At 40.3% G+C, this 16,972-nt stretch overlaps 3 protein-coding genes across 7 annotated transcripts; 1 reads left to right on the top strand and 2 right to left on the bottom strand.

Moving 5' to 3' along the window:
• Nucleotides 1–728: 728 nt before the first annotated feature.
• Nucleotides 729–4,829, bottom strand: cbx5 (chromobox homolog 5 (HP1 alpha homolog, Drosophila)). The gene is made up of 5 exons (XM_085261169.1): nucleotides 4,673–4,829; nucleotides 3,963–4,139; nucleotides 3,385–3,610; nucleotides 3,071–3,171; nucleotides 729–2,483 (listed from the first exon to the last, which is right to left on the bottom strand). The coding sequence occupies exons 2-5, from the start codon at nucleotides 4,091–4,093 to the stop codon at nucleotides 2,342–2,344; spliced, it is 600 nt and encodes a 199-aa protein (XP_085117295.1). The 5' UTR covers nucleotides 4,094–4,139; nucleotides 4,673–4,829; the 3' UTR covers nucleotides 729–2,341.
• Nucleotides 4,830–5,336: 507 nt separating this feature from the next.
• On the top strand, nucleotides 5,337–9,030 carry hnrnpa1b (heterogeneous nuclear ribonucleoprotein A1b). Of its 2 annotated transcripts, XR_014890292.1 has the most exons (11): nucleotides 5,337–5,491; nucleotides 6,017–6,133; nucleotides 6,243–6,389; nucleotides 6,468–6,678; nucleotides 6,769–6,921; nucleotides 6,996–7,049; nucleotides 7,135–7,251; nucleotides 7,335–7,469; nucleotides 7,560–7,627; nucleotides 8,758–8,824; nucleotides 8,920–9,030. XR_014890292.1 is itself a non-coding variant. In XM_085261168.1 (10 exons), exons 1-9 carry the CDS (start codon nucleotides 5,477–5,479, stop codon nucleotides 7,613–7,615), a joined length of 1,005 nt encoding a protein of 334 aa, XP_085117294.1. In that variant the 5' UTR covers nucleotides 5,337–5,476; the 3' UTR covers nucleotides 7,616–7,627; nucleotides 7,802–8,111. The 2 variants fall into 2 exon arrangements, 1 of the variants encoding a protein (XP_085117294.1); XM_085261168.1 differs by lacking the exons at nucleotides 8,758–8,824; nucleotides 8,920–9,030 and adding an exon at nucleotides 7,802–8,111.
• Nucleotides 9,023–13,872, bottom strand: nfe2 (nuclear factor, erythroid 2). Of its 4 annotated transcripts, none has more exons than XM_085261165.1 (4): nucleotides 13,764–13,872; nucleotides 12,144–12,222; nucleotides 11,887–12,024; nucleotides 9,023–10,466 (listed from the first exon to the last, which is right to left on the bottom strand). In XM_085261165.1, exons 2-4 carry the CDS (start codon nucleotides 12,189–12,191, stop codon nucleotides 9,186–9,188), a joined length of 1,467 nt encoding a protein of 488 aa, XP_085117291.1. In that variant the 5' UTR covers nucleotides 12,192–12,222; nucleotides 13,764–13,872; the 3' UTR covers nucleotides 9,023–9,185. The 4 variants fall into 4 exon arrangements, with proteins under 4 accessions (XP_085117291.1, XP_085117290.1, XP_085117292.1 ...); XM_085261164.1 differs by lacking the exon at nucleotides 13,764–13,872 and adding an exon at nucleotides 12,312–12,495; XM_085261166.1 differs by lacking the exon at nucleotides 13,764–13,872 and adding an exon at nucleotides 12,339–12,495.
• Nucleotides 13,873–16,972: the final 3,100 nt, after the last annotated feature.

The raw sequence follows: 16,972 nt of genomic DNA, 5'->3' as shown, positions 1-16,972 counted from the left end.
TGGCTGCATCATGAAATTGAAGTGGATTGCTTCAGTGGCCTAAGGGTTTAAGGCACCAACCATGAATGAGCCATAATAACTGAAGTTTCTATCTAACCTTTATTGTGTGCTATTCCTTCATCTGTCTTTCTTGAACATTAATATGAGCACCAAAACAAAAATGACTAATTGTATTGGATTTTTGTTTTATGTGTCGTGAGCCACTTTAGATATAGATAAAGTATCTTAATTTAATTTAACAGATGTTTTAATCAGCTCTATGAGTTGGGGGAGATATGGATGGCTTCAGCAGAAATGGTAAACACACTGTGAATCCCTGGACCTCAAAAAGCTGCATAAAAATCCATAAACACCCATTTATGACTTGTTCATGTGAGCAACTTTAAGAGTTTGAACTGTGAATGACTTGCATAAAAATACCTTTACTTTTGGATTGCTATTGATTAACAGCACCATCTGCTGGGGAAGAGCAGCCATTGCGCTTTAAACCTTTAACGGATAAAAAGTCGTTTCACTTTGAAAAGAAACAAGCCCATGTAATGATACCCATCATATGTTATCCGGCCAAGATGGTGATTTTCCCTCAGGTAGGAAACTTCCAGATATTAAGTTACAGTTTGCCTCCATAACAGTTCTTACGAATTATATTCAAGAAATTTCTAGTATTATTTTCTGACTTAAATGCTTTGTGAATGGAATATTCAGTCTAAAATGAAACCGACAGCAACTTTAACACTGAAAATGTTTATTAAAGGGTGCTACTGTACACATACTCACAACATTTCATTCACACAAGAAATAGTCTACATTTTAAAAATTCTGCACTGGCAAAAAAATAAAAGAAAATAAAAAATAATAATTCAGGAACCGAATACTTGTTATTAAAGGAATCGACACCAGAAGGATCATCTAAGTTAATATCAAGGGACATAATTTGTGTATGGTACATATGAAAAGGGGAGAGGTGCACAGCCTTCATTCACAATGCCAATTAAAGCTAAAAACATTGATAAAAAAAAAAATTTAAATCAAAAATAAAACAGATTTTATTCGGTAGACACGAAACATTTGGTCCCAAGAGTCCACGCTGGAGCACAACAGATCAAACTGCAAAGCTGACATCCATCTAGTGTATAAAAGCTTGGAGGTGCTTTTCAGGTCCCAGAAAAGAAAGAGAAAAAAAAGTAAGTAAAATAAAAGAAATCTTAAGCTAAGAACAAATAGAGTCAACACAAGAGAACCCAGGATGTGACCAATTCAGTTCAAAGCTTGCTTTAATGTTTGAAATTATGGCAATGTCAATAACCATTTAACATAAAAATCAAAAGATGACTAACAACAACTATTAAAACCACAGGGTTGTCATAGGGATTGGTCACACATTCAAGGTTTACATCTTTTGGCCACAAGGTGGCAGACCCTAATGACAGGCACAACCCTGGCTTCATTTCACTTGGATACATAGAAGATTGTCAGACTTGAACACACAAAAACCCCAAAACAAACAAACAAAACAAAAACGCTTATTTAAAAGGGAAAAAAAAAAAAGTGCATAATTGGTTTTACTGTCCTTTGGGTTAGCTGTTGATGTGGTAATGTATATTTGTATAGACCGGTATATTTGAACGTGAAAATAAAACTTTGTTATTTAAAAAAAAAAAAACCCACCCACACACAAGACAAAAAACAACCCACCACTACATTATGAATTACATTATGAAAAAACTGAGTAAATCCATCCTGGCAGGCTTTACAGCAAGACAAATGAGAAACCTATGATATCGAAGTTTTTCCTTTTAAAAGGAAGCGATTATGCAGTCAGGAAAGTGCGGCGGCGGCTTCCTGACTTTAAAAAATAAAAAATGTTTCCATCTTTGTGGTGTCAGCTGGGTTCTTAAAAAGAAGAGGTACACCGTTTATAGCAAATTAAAAGTTGTGAACCCACAATGGAACACACTCTGGGTTAACACAGCCTTTACCAACTCTGATTTTCAACACTAACATAATCGTATCCTGTAAGCACTAAAACAATGTGTTAAATTTTTTTTTTTTTTTTTTTTGAAGAAAGTAAAGAATACAAAGACAATAGTATAAACTCTCCCCAGTAGCATATCACCCATGTCAACTACAGCTTCTCCTCCTGAATGATGGATCCTTTTTAGTAGTCTGGGCCCGTGTGCTCCAATGAGGCTTGGATGGAGATAACACAGTGTCCAAAATTTGTGTGTGTCATTGCTGGACATGGTAAAAATTGAAGGTTGGGAGTTTAGGATGTGAAAAATGTCCGACTCAAGGTTGTCCCTGCAGTGAAGAGGTCCCGTTTCCTCCTGAGGCGATACACTCACGCACTGACTGCATCCTTCTCCTTCTTGTCACTGTCTTCATGCCAGGTGAGACGTTCCTCATAGAAGGCTATGACAATCTGTGGGCACTTATGATTGGCCTCCTTTGCGAGCACGAGATCAGCCTCATCAGAGTCTTTCCTGGAAAGAGAAAGTTTAAAATTACCGCTTGGGTTTGTGTCTTTGCACAACCAAGATATAATATCTCCGTTTTCAAAACACTTGCAACATGCAAATTTTGTCCAACTAGTTAAAATGTAGCATAAGATTTCACACATTACATTAATTACATGGAGTGCATTTAAATTCCATCTGCTGCAAGTGATTTTTAAAATAACTTACAAGAAATTAAAAGAAAAAGAAATTTGAACTGTACAGCTTTCTGTGATAAATTAAACTACTATTAAACTACTACAACTATTATCTGACATTAACCCTTAAACGGGGCTTGACCAAGGATGAACAACAGTGTACTACCCTTATCCCTCAAGATAATATGCAATTACATACCATAGGCCAGCTAAGCTATAAATGCTGCTAAAGGCAATTTACAAATAGAAATATCAGAGTGTAAGAAGAATTATGTCAGTACAGCCTGCATACAGCAGAAGAACTGCCTGCATCTGAATGGTTGTGCATATAAGAAGATTTCTAACACTAGGTGCATTTATTGATCGATTTCACACAAAAACTAAAGGCAAAATTAAATCAAGACTTTCAGAACCTACCACTTCATAAGAAACATGAGGTCTCCACACGAGTCTGTTGCTCCAATGATCTTCTCCGGCTCAAGTCCTCTCTCAAAGCCGCGTGCGACTAGAATGTCATCCTGAAAGACCCCGAACAAAATTACTTTAGAAATCTGGATTTTGTATTAAACTCTTGAATTTACACCAGCTGTCTTTAAATGTAAACAGTCTCAGTTTCCACACACCTTAGATAAATGTGTTGTGCTAACTTAATGTCAAGTGAAAAAGGAAGCCAAATGCAGCACATTTCAAGTTCTAGACATCCTGCTTCTGCAGCCAAAAATAGTTCTTACCTCTTTTTTCTTCTTGGGCTTACTTCCACCTTCCTCGTCATCATCCGAGCTCCTCTTCTTTGAGCTGCTAGAATCTTTGGAGCGTCCAGAGGCGGCCGTGTTTGATTTGCTGGCCCCACTGCTGGGTGTGGAGGTCCCGCCACTGCTTTTCTTGTAGGTCTTCATGAATTCTGAAATAAGCTCAGGGCAATCCAAATTTTTCTCTGGTTCCCATGTGTTGTGCTTGCTGAGAAAGAGCACAGAACAGAAAAATCAGTGCAGCCTTAATGCACCAGTTTGGATTGGAAACTGCAAGATATGCTAAAAAATTTGATATCTTGCAATGTTTAAAACACTATAATCTAATGTTCCTTTCATGGTCATTACTGTGCTTTAGATGACAGCATCTGTGTCTAAGAGAGCTGTTCTGTTGTGCACTGGGTGCATCTTGGACCCGAGTGTTAGAATAGCAATCTCCAATAACCTACCTACTCCAAAATGTGACCAACTGTTTACAACATTTAATTTTAATAGAGATTCAAAAGATTTTTGACTATGGGAGCTATGACCGTTGTTAGTACATTTATTTAATTACTTACTCCGAGTATCCCTTCCATTTTAGGAAGAACTCAACCCTTCCTTTCACCACCCTCCTGTCCAGCACTTTTTCCACAACATATTCTTCCTCATCAGAGGATGAAGACTCTTCTCCGCGAGACTTTTTGCCCATGGTAAAGTTTGGTGCTTAACACAACGCGGTTGCAGGTGACACTTCCCTGTTTAGAAAGAACGGAAAAGCTCGCGTTAAAGATATTTGAGTTTTGATCGCTCTCCCACTAGCTCTAGTTAATAAAAAAAAACCGCACCAATTTTTAAAAAGAATAATGGCTACACAGCCACATCACTCCAATCGCAAAGCAGCTACAAATTACAGATCGGTAACACTTTAACATTAGCTAATTAGCCACAGCTAGCAAGATTGTTATCATATTTCAACGAGAGGCTTAATATCGTTATAGTTTGTTTAATTGCAACATGCAACGTTAAAAAGACCAACTAAACAGTGCAGCTAAATATCCAGATCGCAATCTACTCGCTAAATCGGTGAAAAGTCGGTCACTGTTACTACAAAAACGTACAAATAGCAAGGACGACGGCTACTAGCTGAATGGCGCTAGCAGCAAAGCAAATGAAAACTTGCTACAGCAGGTAGCCTGCAAGCAACCGCTAAATCGAGCTAAACTACTATGCTATCAAACCATGCGCCCATATCTACAGCGGCATGAAACTGCAAAAAATAGTGTCTTACTCTTCTGGAGGTCCCAACCGTCGATCTGTACCCGTCAAACCCTGTCTTTGTGGAGGAGCGGCGAGGCCAACCTTTCAGCTACTTTAGCAGCTAGCACAACACACACACACATACACATACACACAAAGGTGCTGTGCGCAAAAAAGCGCGCGTTAAAGCGCACAATAACTGACCCGCCCCTCAGTCAGCTGATGATCTTCATATAAAGTGGTTGAATGTGCTTCTATCGTGTTTTTAAGTTTATTCTGTAACAATTTGGATTTTTTTTTTATCTTAATACGTGTGCACTCTGTATAGAAAATATTTTTCTTTGATAAGAAGGTGTGTATGTTTGTATTGCTGTACAAGGCTGCTGTGCTTCCGCCCACAAATCAAAAAAGGAATCATTTACGGTTCGTATGATGTTTAATCTAAAAAACTGACCATCTTCCTTGTGTTTTCCAGGAACATAACTTAGCGAGCTGTGCCCACTGTATGCTTACTGACTTAAAGCCGTTATACACGACAGACTCGATACCTTCTTCAAATTTTCCTTTTCACATACAACAACCGTAATCCATTTTTTCATTGTCATCATTGTACACCAGGTGATTGGATGTTGGTAATGATTGATTCTATATGGCCCAATCAAAATTGAATCACTGCGGACGACAAACTGCAGCGGGAATAGCTGCCCAATTGCCGTGCGACAGGGGCGGTACCGTTGCTATTTATTGTACTGTTGAATAGCAGGCTACGCTCGTCTGACGCAGATCTCGGCTCTTCGCAAGTTACACAACACGTCTTCAAGGCTAAATCTGCAACATGTCGAGAGAGAGTGTGAGTACTGGGCTCGGGACTACTGCTCTGTTATTGCATGCGTTGTTTTATGTTAGAGAAGGTAGGAAATATGAAGTTGCGGCATGCTTTTGATTCGTAGTACAGTCTCCGGTTTGGGTCGTAGCTGTATTGAAACGCCGCCATTTTATAGCAGCCAGGCCTCGTGGCCTTTTGTTCCTGCGGGTGAGCTGCAGTGGAAATTTAGGACTTTGAATCAACATTTACGATGGGAAATCACGCTTAAATGCAACACTCATTTAAATCACGGCTTACTCTGACAAATAAGTACTTAAAATATTTGCCCTATTCGCTGGTCTTTCAGCGGCTTTGCTAACGTTAATGGCGGCGGTGTGTCCCTCCTCCACACGCCCTGAATATAAATAAGGGGAGCAGGGAAGGATGTATGTAGACGGTGAACAGCATTAATTAATACTACTATCACATTAAAGTTATGGTTGTATTACATTAAAGCCGACATTGGAGAAGCTAATCAGATGTTATTGCATTGCTTTGTCTATTGTATAGGTCCCACGTGAGCCAGAGCAGCTCCGCAAGCTGTTCATCGGAGGCTTGAGCTTCGAGACGACAGACGAAAGCCTGCGTGCTCATTTTGAGCAATGGGGGACTCTTACAGACTGCGTGGTAAGTCGGGTTTCATTAAAGATGTAGTCATGATGTTTCAGTGGTCATGGTTTTGCAATAATGTAGAGCACGTTGGTTACTGGCTAATCCAAAAGCATTTGTCTTTCAGGTCATGAGGGACCCCAACAGCAAGAGATCCAGGGGTTTTGGCTTTGTAACATATTCATCAGTGCAGGAAGTTGATGCTGCCATGTCAGCCCGTCCCCATAAGGTCGATGGAAGAGTGGTAGAACCGAAACGAGCTGTTTCCAGGGAGGTGTGTAACAACTGGATGAGGTGCAATTGTTCTTGCATTCAAAAGGCGCATAACAATAACAAATGTCTTTGATTCCAGGACTCAAACCGACCAGGAGCCCACATAACTGTGAAAAAGATCTTTGTTGGAGGCATCAAAGAAGACACAGAGGAGTCACACCTGAGGGATTATTTCCAGCAGTTTGGCAAAATAGAGGTCATTGATATCATGACTGACCGCAACACTGGGAAGAAGAGGGGCTTTGCCTTTGTTACGTTCGACGACCACGATTCAGTTGATCGGATTGTCAGTAAGTGCAGAAGTTGACTTTTTTCCCCCAGACTGTTTTGTCAGACTTTTGATTGTTGGCTAGCTTGTTTACGAAAAATTCTCTCCACAGTCCAGAAATACCACACTATCAACTCTCACAACTGTGAGGTGAGGAAGGCCCTCACAAAGCAGGAAATGCAGAGTGCAGGAATGGGTATGGGAATGAGAGGAGGTCGCAACACTGGTGGCAGGCCCTATGATTACGACCGGGGCTTCAATCAAGGTACGGCTTATTTTGTTGATAGTGGAGTGATTGTTATACTGTGCGATAGCAAACCATATGATTATCTTATTTAGGTGGCAGGGGGCGATATGGAGATGGTCCTTACAATTGCAACGGGGGTGATGGTGGTGAGCATGGTTTTGTCGTGTCTTCCTATTTTCTTTGCATTTCTTAAATTCCACAGTGTATTTTAAGGCTGTCTTATATTTTTAGGCTATGGAGGTGGACCTGGTGGTCCTGGTGGCTATAATGGAGGTAACCGTGGTTACAATCAGGGCTACAACCAGGGTGGTGGATATGGAGGAAACGGTTATGACAGCAATGGTTATGGTAAGATAATGCCATTACACTGCCTTTTACTAGAATTGTAACTTGCTTGAGGTTGACCAATCCTACAAACTCTGTAATCACAGGCAATTGTGGTGGTGGTGGAGGCGGCGGTGGCGGCAATAACTACAACAACATGGGCCACTACGACCCCCAGGCCTCTAACTTTGGCCCCATGAAGGGCAACTTTGGTGGTGGTGGCGGCGGCGGCAGGAACTTTGGTATGAGTTCCCAGACTTCACAAGTAGATGCTTTTATGTATGCTGACCTCTTGTTTTGACTTTGTTTTTTTTTGTTTTTTTTGCTTCCAGGTGGATACGGAGGCTCAAACAACAGCGGCTATGGTGGACGTCCAGGACGATTTTAAAATGACAAAGTGGTAAGAGCTTGAGAGCATGCCTTAAGAGTCTCTCTTTTTTTTTTTAATGTAAAACAACAGCTTGTGGTGAGCAGGGAATCATTGAGTGCAGATAACCTTTAAACAAATTCACTCTGGATGTCAGGTCACAAAGTCAGTGCACAGTTAACAATGTTGTTCCGTATTGTTCAACAGGACTGAGTACTTAGGAGAGGAGAGCAAGGAGAGGAGAGCAAGCGAAGTGACAGGGCAACTGCAGGTTTACCTCCTAAATCTGCTCAGCCTATGAGTTGTGGCAGGTTACAGCTGCTGCAAGAAGAGATGTACAGTAGATAAATCATGGAGGGCCTTCATTTAAACATTTTGTCTTATGTTTTTCTTTTTTCGTCAATTGTGTTAATGGAAAGCAAGCATTCCAATGAGGTTTTGTGTAGATCTTCAAGTCTGGTTTTTATTTGTAACTGCATCAAATCAAGCTGAAATAAACACCTTTCAGTTTTTTTAACAGTCTCGTTAGCCTTTTCAGTGGTTTTGGGAAAGGGAGGGTTTACTATTAGGTGAAAATGGGTTCAGCCATATACATCACAAGGTGGCCGGGGAAAGTCAATATCAGTGTCTCCTACATGCTGGCTCAGGTCAGTGCATATGCAATACTGGTTAAAGGGCGGGCAAAGAAATGGTGCGCAAATGCCATCATCAGAAAAAGCCCATCACTTTGGTACAAGCTCTGCCCTGATTTCTGCAAAGATCACCTGGAGAATGCTAGCTTACATGCAAAGTCTATGAGGCTAGCCATGGAAGCAAGCTGAGGGAGAGAAGTAGCAAAACCATCGCCAGGATCATTGAAGCAGGGGAGAGTGAGAACAGAGGCCTGAGTCTAGCAGGCAGCAGCTACCAAAAGGCTTAAGTGCTGTTTGTAGGTAAGACCAGACTTCTCAACTACTGATGGTATATCTTGCATTTTGTCATGTAGCTGGTAGTGAGATATGTAGCCCAGTAATAATTTAATCAAGTTTTATGACCATTCTACTATTTGACTTAATTTGGCCTCCAATTGTGCATTGAGGCCCAAACATATTGCATGCTATGAAATGAGCAAATATTTTGTATTTTTGGGGTATTGTTTTACTTACAGTATTTCTATTTTGTAGGTAGGTAAGGTAACGAGACATGGACCCCAAAACCTGGCCTCATTTCTGTGACAATGGTTTTTGCCAGGTACTAACATTACTACTTCTAGACACATCAATTTTTTTTTTTTTTTTTTTTTAATAATACATTTGAATTAATGTAGTTTTCTCTTCTCCCCACAGGTTGGCTGAAAATTCATGCTGGTGCTCAAAATATTTTAAGAAGGCTGCTGTGCAGATTTTATTTTTTTTAACCTTTTTTTTTTTTTAATAAAGTGTTTGTATAAAAACAAATCTCTGGTTTCATTCATTAAAAGGACATGAACAGTGTCCATTAATACATTTATGTGAAGCTTAACGTCATTCTTATGACAACTTCCTGTGTGACTCAGTCAAAGTCGGTACAATCGGGTCGAATGTTCTCCAGAGTAAGGAAACTACCCAATTCTTCAGCATGGCTCTCTCTTCTGCATTGTGTGAGGTACCAGATAAATTTTACCATCTGGTGTCTGCTGTAAAGAATATTCATCTATAGAGTATGGTTGTCCATCTTCATCTCGCAAATGAGAAAATACTTGGGTGTAAAGATCTGTAAGACGACATTTAACGAATGCCAAGCTGCGCTGGAACTCGAGCCTTTCTTGTGCCAGGTGTTCCCTTTGGGCCTGGAGCTGATTCAGTTCTCTTTCAAGGTGAATTATGCTTTCGAGCTTCCTCTTCCTGCAGTTCTGAGCTGCGACCTTGTTCTTCCCCCTTCGTCTAATGTCCCTGACCAGTGCCAGTTGAGCATCTGTCAGAGTATACTGTGTCAGGAGCTCATTGAAGTCATCGACAGGTAGATTGATAATCTTATCCATGGGGAAGGGGATCTTCAAAGCTAAGGCCCGCCGCTCATCTCTGCTCAGGGGAGGGGTAGAGATGCTTCCTTGGGGTTTTATGTACATGTTAAGGTGTGAGCTTCCTCTGCTGGACATTGCAGAATCATTGTATAGGTCACTCAAGGCTGCAGCTGAACCCTGGTGTTTCATTGATCGAGGAGTTGGAGTACTCTGCTGTGGCTGAGATAAAATGGGTTGGGCTGAAAAATAAGATGGATGTGCACCTGAGTGTAAATATGAGTGAGTATGATTCTGGTAATCCGCTGAGTAATGGAGGTGGGATCTTCTTGTGTGCTCAGTCATGCTGTCTGGTTCGCCATCACTATATGCCATTCCTATGTCTACGCTTTGGTAACCTGGTGCGCCACCAACAGGATTATCTGGAGAGGCCAAAGGTGGACTGGAACCCAGTGACAGACCAGAGTCGGACTCCAGGTCTTCACCGGAGCGAGTGTGTGCATTTTGTCCATGTACAGTCCACTGCATGTGCCCACGTAGTCCCTGAGTGAGACACGCATTGGTTCTCCTGTGCCCTTGATTGACACCTGACATATTTGTTTGCTCCCTAAGGGGCACAAAAGATTGCTGTGGGTGAGAGGAGATCGGGAGTATTCTCTGATTGAGCTGAGGTTCAGAGTTTCCATACATTGTTTCTGTGGAGGTGCCTAGACGATGACAGGTAGGCACCTCTTCGGAATAAAATCCATTGTAAGCCTCAGCGGTTCTCAGCTCACAAGCAGCAGGGGGCTCCGAGTGGGGCTGAGCCATCCCATACTCTCCCACAGAAGCCATGGGCTCCATGGTTTGGTACTGTGTTGTCTCATAGGGGTTTTCAGTAGGGACTTCGAACTCCTGTAAGACAAACACCCACTCATGACTGACAGGTTCAAAGATATGTCACACTCACAACAGTGAAATGACTAAAACCAATTAAATTTAAATAAGACCCCATGAGACAATCATTGTCTGTTTTTTTAAAGTTTATCTGGTTTGCTATACAAGAAAGTTTGCCCCCACTTCAACCTACCACCCATAGAATATGAAGGGCTCTTAAAGATGTGATCAGGTTCCACCTGGAAACAGAACGGCTATTGTGCAGTACAGGCGGCCACTAGCAATACACAGCATGCCCCCTTTCACAATCCTCCTATCCTGCCATCACTCAAATAGACCATTGTTGCCCATCTCACCTGGATGTATATTAGTTTTTCAACAAGTGTCACATGAAATTTGTTCAAACAAAGATATTCTGTCATCTATGAATCACATTAGTCCTACTTTCAACTAGACACAGAGAATAACGTCCGTGTGTTACAATGAGAAAAGATGCACACTTGTTCCTGTAGTGAGAGGGTTATTATTTATTTTCTTAACCCACGGAGTTGCAGTGGGATCCTTATATTGCTTGCTATGCCACTGACTACAACACAGCCTCAACAAAATATATTTTCCTTCCTCAGAGCTAAACAGCTGGCAGAGGATTTTTTTCATTGAAGCAGCACTTTCTCCAAATATACCTTTGGCGACTGTGGCCAACGAGCTCAATTTGAATTCATCTTTCCACAGCACTTGTTTTAAGAACAACTCTGGCTTTTCCAGATGTTGCTCTGTACATTATAGACACTGAGTTGAGACATTGTGATGAGGTTGCAGGTAATGCTTCCTTCCTGATGACTCTGCCAAGGCCCTTTTTTAAACACTGTAAGTGTAATGCTGCACCACCACTCCTGCAACAGCTAAGCTTCAGAGTCATACGGGAATTTTGTACTCAATAGAAGAGGCGTTCTAGCGGAAAGTTTTCACTTTCTTTTTTATTGCTCTACCTTTCACAGCTACTGTAAATCCCTAAACACAGCTGTGGGCTTGACTTCCTCTGACATCTTTGTAGCTATCTGCTTGTAGACACTTAATAGCCCATACTGTTAAAGGTTACAGCTTGAGCTTGTATCAGCTACAGCTTAACAAATAAGTGAACCTGACTGTTCAGCTATTTTGGTCTTTTCTTGAGTTCAGATATCTCATCAGGTTCTTTTCACTTTAAACAACCAATTAATAAGAGAAGATAATCAAAGCAAAATAATGTGAGAGTTTCTGTTATATCATGTTCTCATTTATTTATTTATTCAGTGACTGATTTATTAAAATTAAACCCGAAACTCTATGATAATGTAACATAAAGAGTTGTGATGATGAAATCTACATCCGCAATGGGTAAAGTAAAATTTAGCATTGTTTTTTGCAGTGCTCCCAGTGTATTTGGTGCTATAGTTACCTGCAGCTCTGTGATGGCCATCAGCTCCTGCCAAGCCACATCCATCTCTGTGTCTTGAGGAGCTCCATGAGATCTCACTCCAGGGAAATTAGTTGGCATGGGCACTCCCCCACACAACTTGCCTGATGTGGCTGCTACCTTTTAGAAAAATAAGAATTTCTGATTTGTTTTGTGGATTTAAAAAAAATTATATTTATATGGACCTATCTATTTTACATGTTGAGGTTTGTGTTTTCATGCCTTGTAGACAGACCTACCTCACAGGGTCTCCTCAGAGGGAGAACATAGTTGGCTGTGGAACACATTCAGGAGACGCTTTTGTTGCAAAAATTCAACCTGGCAGAGAAAGACAAGAGCATGTCATGAAAGAAATATTACACTGAAAAAGAAGGAAATTCAGAAAAAATTACAAACAACGCATTTACTCCATTGACTCGTGTGTACAGGCGAACCGTTTAGTCACACCACTCCTTCAAACACAAATTCCCGATGAGTCTTTAGCACATTACACATATGTGCTAAACAGACGACTGTTGGGGTGTTGTAAAGGTTCTGTTGGGCTACATAAAAGGTTCAGTTCAGTTGAGATGACTCCTCCCATCAGCTGTCTCAGGGTGCAGCTATGCCTACTGCTGATAAGACAATCTGCGGGAAAACAGCGTGCTCTATAAGAGTAACGGGGGCCTGGTGGCAGCTTTGGAAATGTTGGTGCAGGGCTAACATGCTTCCAGTAATGGTTCTCTCAACTCTTTTAATTAGGATAGACAGCATTGTGGTCATTTTTTATGTTTCATAGCTGTTTGCTCAGTCATTCAAAACCCAGTTAGGGTTCTGAATGGGACATCACTTCTGTTAGACCACTATAGTCTCTATCTGTTGACTGAGACTTTTTATATAACAATCTGTATCTGTGCTGACCCTGTTTAAAACACAAATACTGAAATTATAGTGGGAATATTCCTTGACATTGTGGTTGATGACTTAAGGCTTTTTTTGTGGGTGAAAATTATGATAATCATCTTATTTCATCCATGCGGTTGAAAGGTCATTTTTATGAATAAAAATAAGTATTTTTGAGCAAGCAGCAGTTTTTTCATCAATTAAAGAATGACATGAGATCCATTTGTCATCCTCACATCCTTATAGAAAGTGGTCAGGAAATTATACTACTAATTAAAATTAAATAATTTAAAATGAAAAAAGTTAGGCTGTGTCTGAGGTTCCGCAGATCACAGTTTATTTCTTTTAGATATAGCCTTCAAAGGATCTGCAATTCCCTGCATTAAATAATTTTACTTAGATAGTCCAAATGTGATATAATCTCATAGTTTTCTTCATCTGCTGGACTTTTCTTCATTTTCCTTTTTTTATTTGAATGAAACATCTAATATAATGTTTCTGACCTTCAAAATCAAACCACATGCATTTAACATGCAAAAAAAAAAAATGTTTGGAGAGTCTGAGTAAGTCTGTTTGCAATTGCGTAAATGTCCTGCAACATGGAATTATAAGTATCGTATTCTGCTTTATCCAGTCCTCTGTTGGTGGTGAGTTGCTTAAGGCTCCTTCATGTACAGAAGGAGTTTAAATTCAAGATTAAGAACTAAATGAAAAGCAAAAATATTATCTAAAATGTCAAAAACATAAAATCTAATAAAGAAAAACCTTTATTTTACTGTAAATGTATTCTTTATTGCTTCAATGAATGTTAGTTTTACCATTAATGCAATACACTCATAGCACTTTTTTATGTTAGGCTTTTTATAAATCGCAAAAAATATAAGTAGGAAAATTACAGCCTCCAAACGTCGCTTTGAAAAAGCTTTAAAAAAGCAAAGTCTAAAAAATCAACAAAAGGAAGATATGAATGAACTTACCTGAGCAACATTCTCTGCGACTTCAGCTGGTGATGAGTTTAAAAAAATCAGATGTGAAGAAGAATCCTGGAATTACAGGCAAGAAAAGTACTGAGTGCTGCTGTCGCGGTGTTACTCACTTTTAACAGATCACAAGAAGTAAAACACATGAGGCCTCCCGCTCTATCTCTTATTCAACTGTGAGTCTCTCTTTCTGTTCAGCTACACATACAGCCACCGGCATAAATGGGATGGCTCAGTGCAGACAAACGCAATCTTCCTGTAAAGCACCCACACCACAATTTTTTGCACTCTTGTATCCTTAATAGCACACTTGCACCCCAACCTCCAAATTTCCCTTTTGCCCACATGACAAACCACAAACCAACAGTCTGGCACATAACACGGCAATCATTCTGTCAGTCCACAGTGGAGTAGGTAGATGTTTACAAATATATATCTAAACAATGTAAGCAATTCTGATTCTAATTGTGTAATGACAATACACATAAAAGGATCCGATTAAACAACTAAATGTGAGAGAAAAACTAGCCGTATGATTATCTCTGTCCCGGCCAAACCGTACAAGAACAATGTCCTTTCAAATCCTCCCAAAGGAAAGGTATGAGGAGTGTGATGTGGAGCACCTGGAGTCAGAGCCGGCATTGCAGTGAGGGCCCTGTTAAAGCAGGGGTGGGCTTGAAGGCAGGATTGAGACTTAGTTTAGCAGAGATGGAATGCACACCCTCCAACAGGTAAGAAAGACTACATTGTTCCTCTATCTGGCAGAGCAACCGCCAAGGGAGAGAGAGGAGCCGGGGGAGAATGGAGGGGAGCGTGTCTTACATAGCAAGTGACCATTACAATCCTTAACAAAAAATCCCCTCATTGCCCTGATCTGCAGCACTGTGAACAGTGAATTCACAAAGGCTGTGTGTTATAGAGAAACTGCCCCATTGTGCAAAACTTTTCACACAATTCCCGATGATAGAGATGCATATTTATCGTGTTGTAGAGTAATTCATATTTATTGTGTTGTAGTGTGTGTACAGCACTGGCAGCCTCACAGTGACAATGATGATTTTGGAACCAATCTGGGCCATATTAAATATTTGGCATCTTTCTTCCTCTGTTGCAGACCCCTTGCCGCGTACATTGTGTACAACACAATGGTTAGATTCACTCGTTCATCGATGGCACCAAATCACTTGAAGCTGTTATTTCAGCTTCTGTGTCAGACGCATATGTTAATACTTTGTATAGGATTCAAGTATTTGTTAAAGCAAGCAGAAGTAAACACATGCTTGGAGAACTGCTCGCAGAATTTCTCAGAAATGTGAATCTGAAAACCGATGTCACAGTCATTTCTTTCCTCGAACTGTAGTCGCTGAATTAACTTGTTAAACAGAAAGCGGGAAAACACACACAGACACGCATGCACACACACACACACACACACACGCATGCACGCATGCACGCATGCACACGCACGTCTATCTATCATCGTACAAAACATTTTAAATGAAAATGAAAATTTTACACATCTGCACAAACATCCAGAGAAAAGTTGTAAATGTGATGATAACTACATTTGAGTTAATTAATATAACATTAAATATACACTGATGGGCTACAGTTACAAATTTTATTCAGCTGTACATTCACAAGCTTTGGGAACATGGATGGTTTTGTATGGCCCAATATAATATCACATCCCACTGAGACATAAATCACAGTGTTTTCTCATTGTTCTAAGATGGAAAAACTAGGTGGCTGACTAAGTCAAGAAAGGTGAATGTCTACCAGGAATCAAAGAAGGGACTTCCCAACCCAAGTTCCTAGCACCCAGCCCCTGACTCAACCACTGCCACAGCATGCCAAAGAGCACCCTGTTATTACTGCAACCACAGTGGTTTTGAATCTGGACACAGTTCCCAGGTCAACGCCCACATTCCCTGTTTGTGTTTGTTTGCTTCAATTAGTCTTTGACATCTCTGCTTTCCAGCTTGCCTGAACCTTTCATGGCTGTCAGAGTTTACTTATTGTGTAGCTCAGTTCTCCAAACAACTGTGCTTAAAAAACAGGTCAGAGGTGCTGGCTGGGAACTGCCCACAGTTGAGTCGCTCAGGCTTAGATTTGCTTCATGTGTGTTACGTTTTGTATTGACGCTAATCTGATATGATTTGTCTGCTGTTCTTTACGTGGTCGTTAAAATGTTCATTAAAAATTAAGGATTTGTGGTATCTCTGGTTTTTTTGTAGTATTCAGAAAGCTTTAGCAAACATGAGTGGGAAAAACCGCCTCATGACCAAAAAAAAAAAAAAAAAAAAAAAAATGGATGTGTGCAATGGGTTGTGGTATCAAAAGGGGAATATTTTTGGAGGCAGTTTCTGGGAAGGGAAAAAAATAGAGAGGGCAGTTTAAGTTTTTTCTTTTTTTATATTGATTGAGAAAAAACTAAAAAGCTAAAAATTACAAAAGGGGTGACATGTATCAGGTAATGTGTGCAGCCGTTAGTGGGAATATGCAGATCGGTATCTGACTGAAAATGCAACCCATGTTATAGGATGTTGTTACACGGGTATCGCTGATACCGATGTGGCAGACAGAATGAAAAAATGTGCATCAAAGTTGAAAGATTAATAATCGTTTTGGAAATTAACTGGAAGCGCAATGGTCTGTCGTTCACACAGCATCAGTAGCTCTGTTTGTCACGATGGTCACACATTACCAGACATAAGAACGAGAAAATGAGGAACCTGAACATGCAGCATCATTCTTCTGAATGTCTCAATAGTGCCTGTGCTTATCTCAAGATGTTCAGATAAAGATAATGTTTTGCAACAGCAGTATTGCGTTGCCTGATTATTTATTGAGAGCCTCTTTTATTTTTGTGCAAGCGTGTTTCTCAAAAAAAAAGTTGACATGCCCTGTACAGTGTGAACTAACAGCGAATGCAATGTGTTGCAGTTTTTGTACACATCTATATTTGACTGAAAACGTTACAAAAACGACATAGTTTCAAGTACTAAACCCGAGAAATGTTACTGCTGAAGAATACAAAGCAACGCTTTTCCAAAAATATCTCGACGGGGTGTTGCATCACCGGGTCTCTTCAAGAGATTCTTCAAGCTCTTGGGAACGGAGGGGATGAATTGCTTTTCTATTCTTACTTCATATATGATTCCATTTGCTCAATTGCTTGGAGCCTCCTTTGTGTTATTCTTTGT

Source organism: Mchenga conophoros, linkage group LG20 (genome assembly GCF_057382185.1).
Source record: "Mchenga conophoros isolate Kocher_MC1m ecotype Shallow Benthic linkage group LG20, M_conophoros_male_GT1.1, whole genome shotgun sequence".
In the NCBI taxonomy this organism is placed as follows: Eukaryota; Metazoa; Chordata; class Actinopteri; order Cichliformes; family Cichlidae; genus Mchenga; species Mchenga conophoros.
This window is presented reverse-complemented; position numbering and strand designations above follow the sequence as displayed.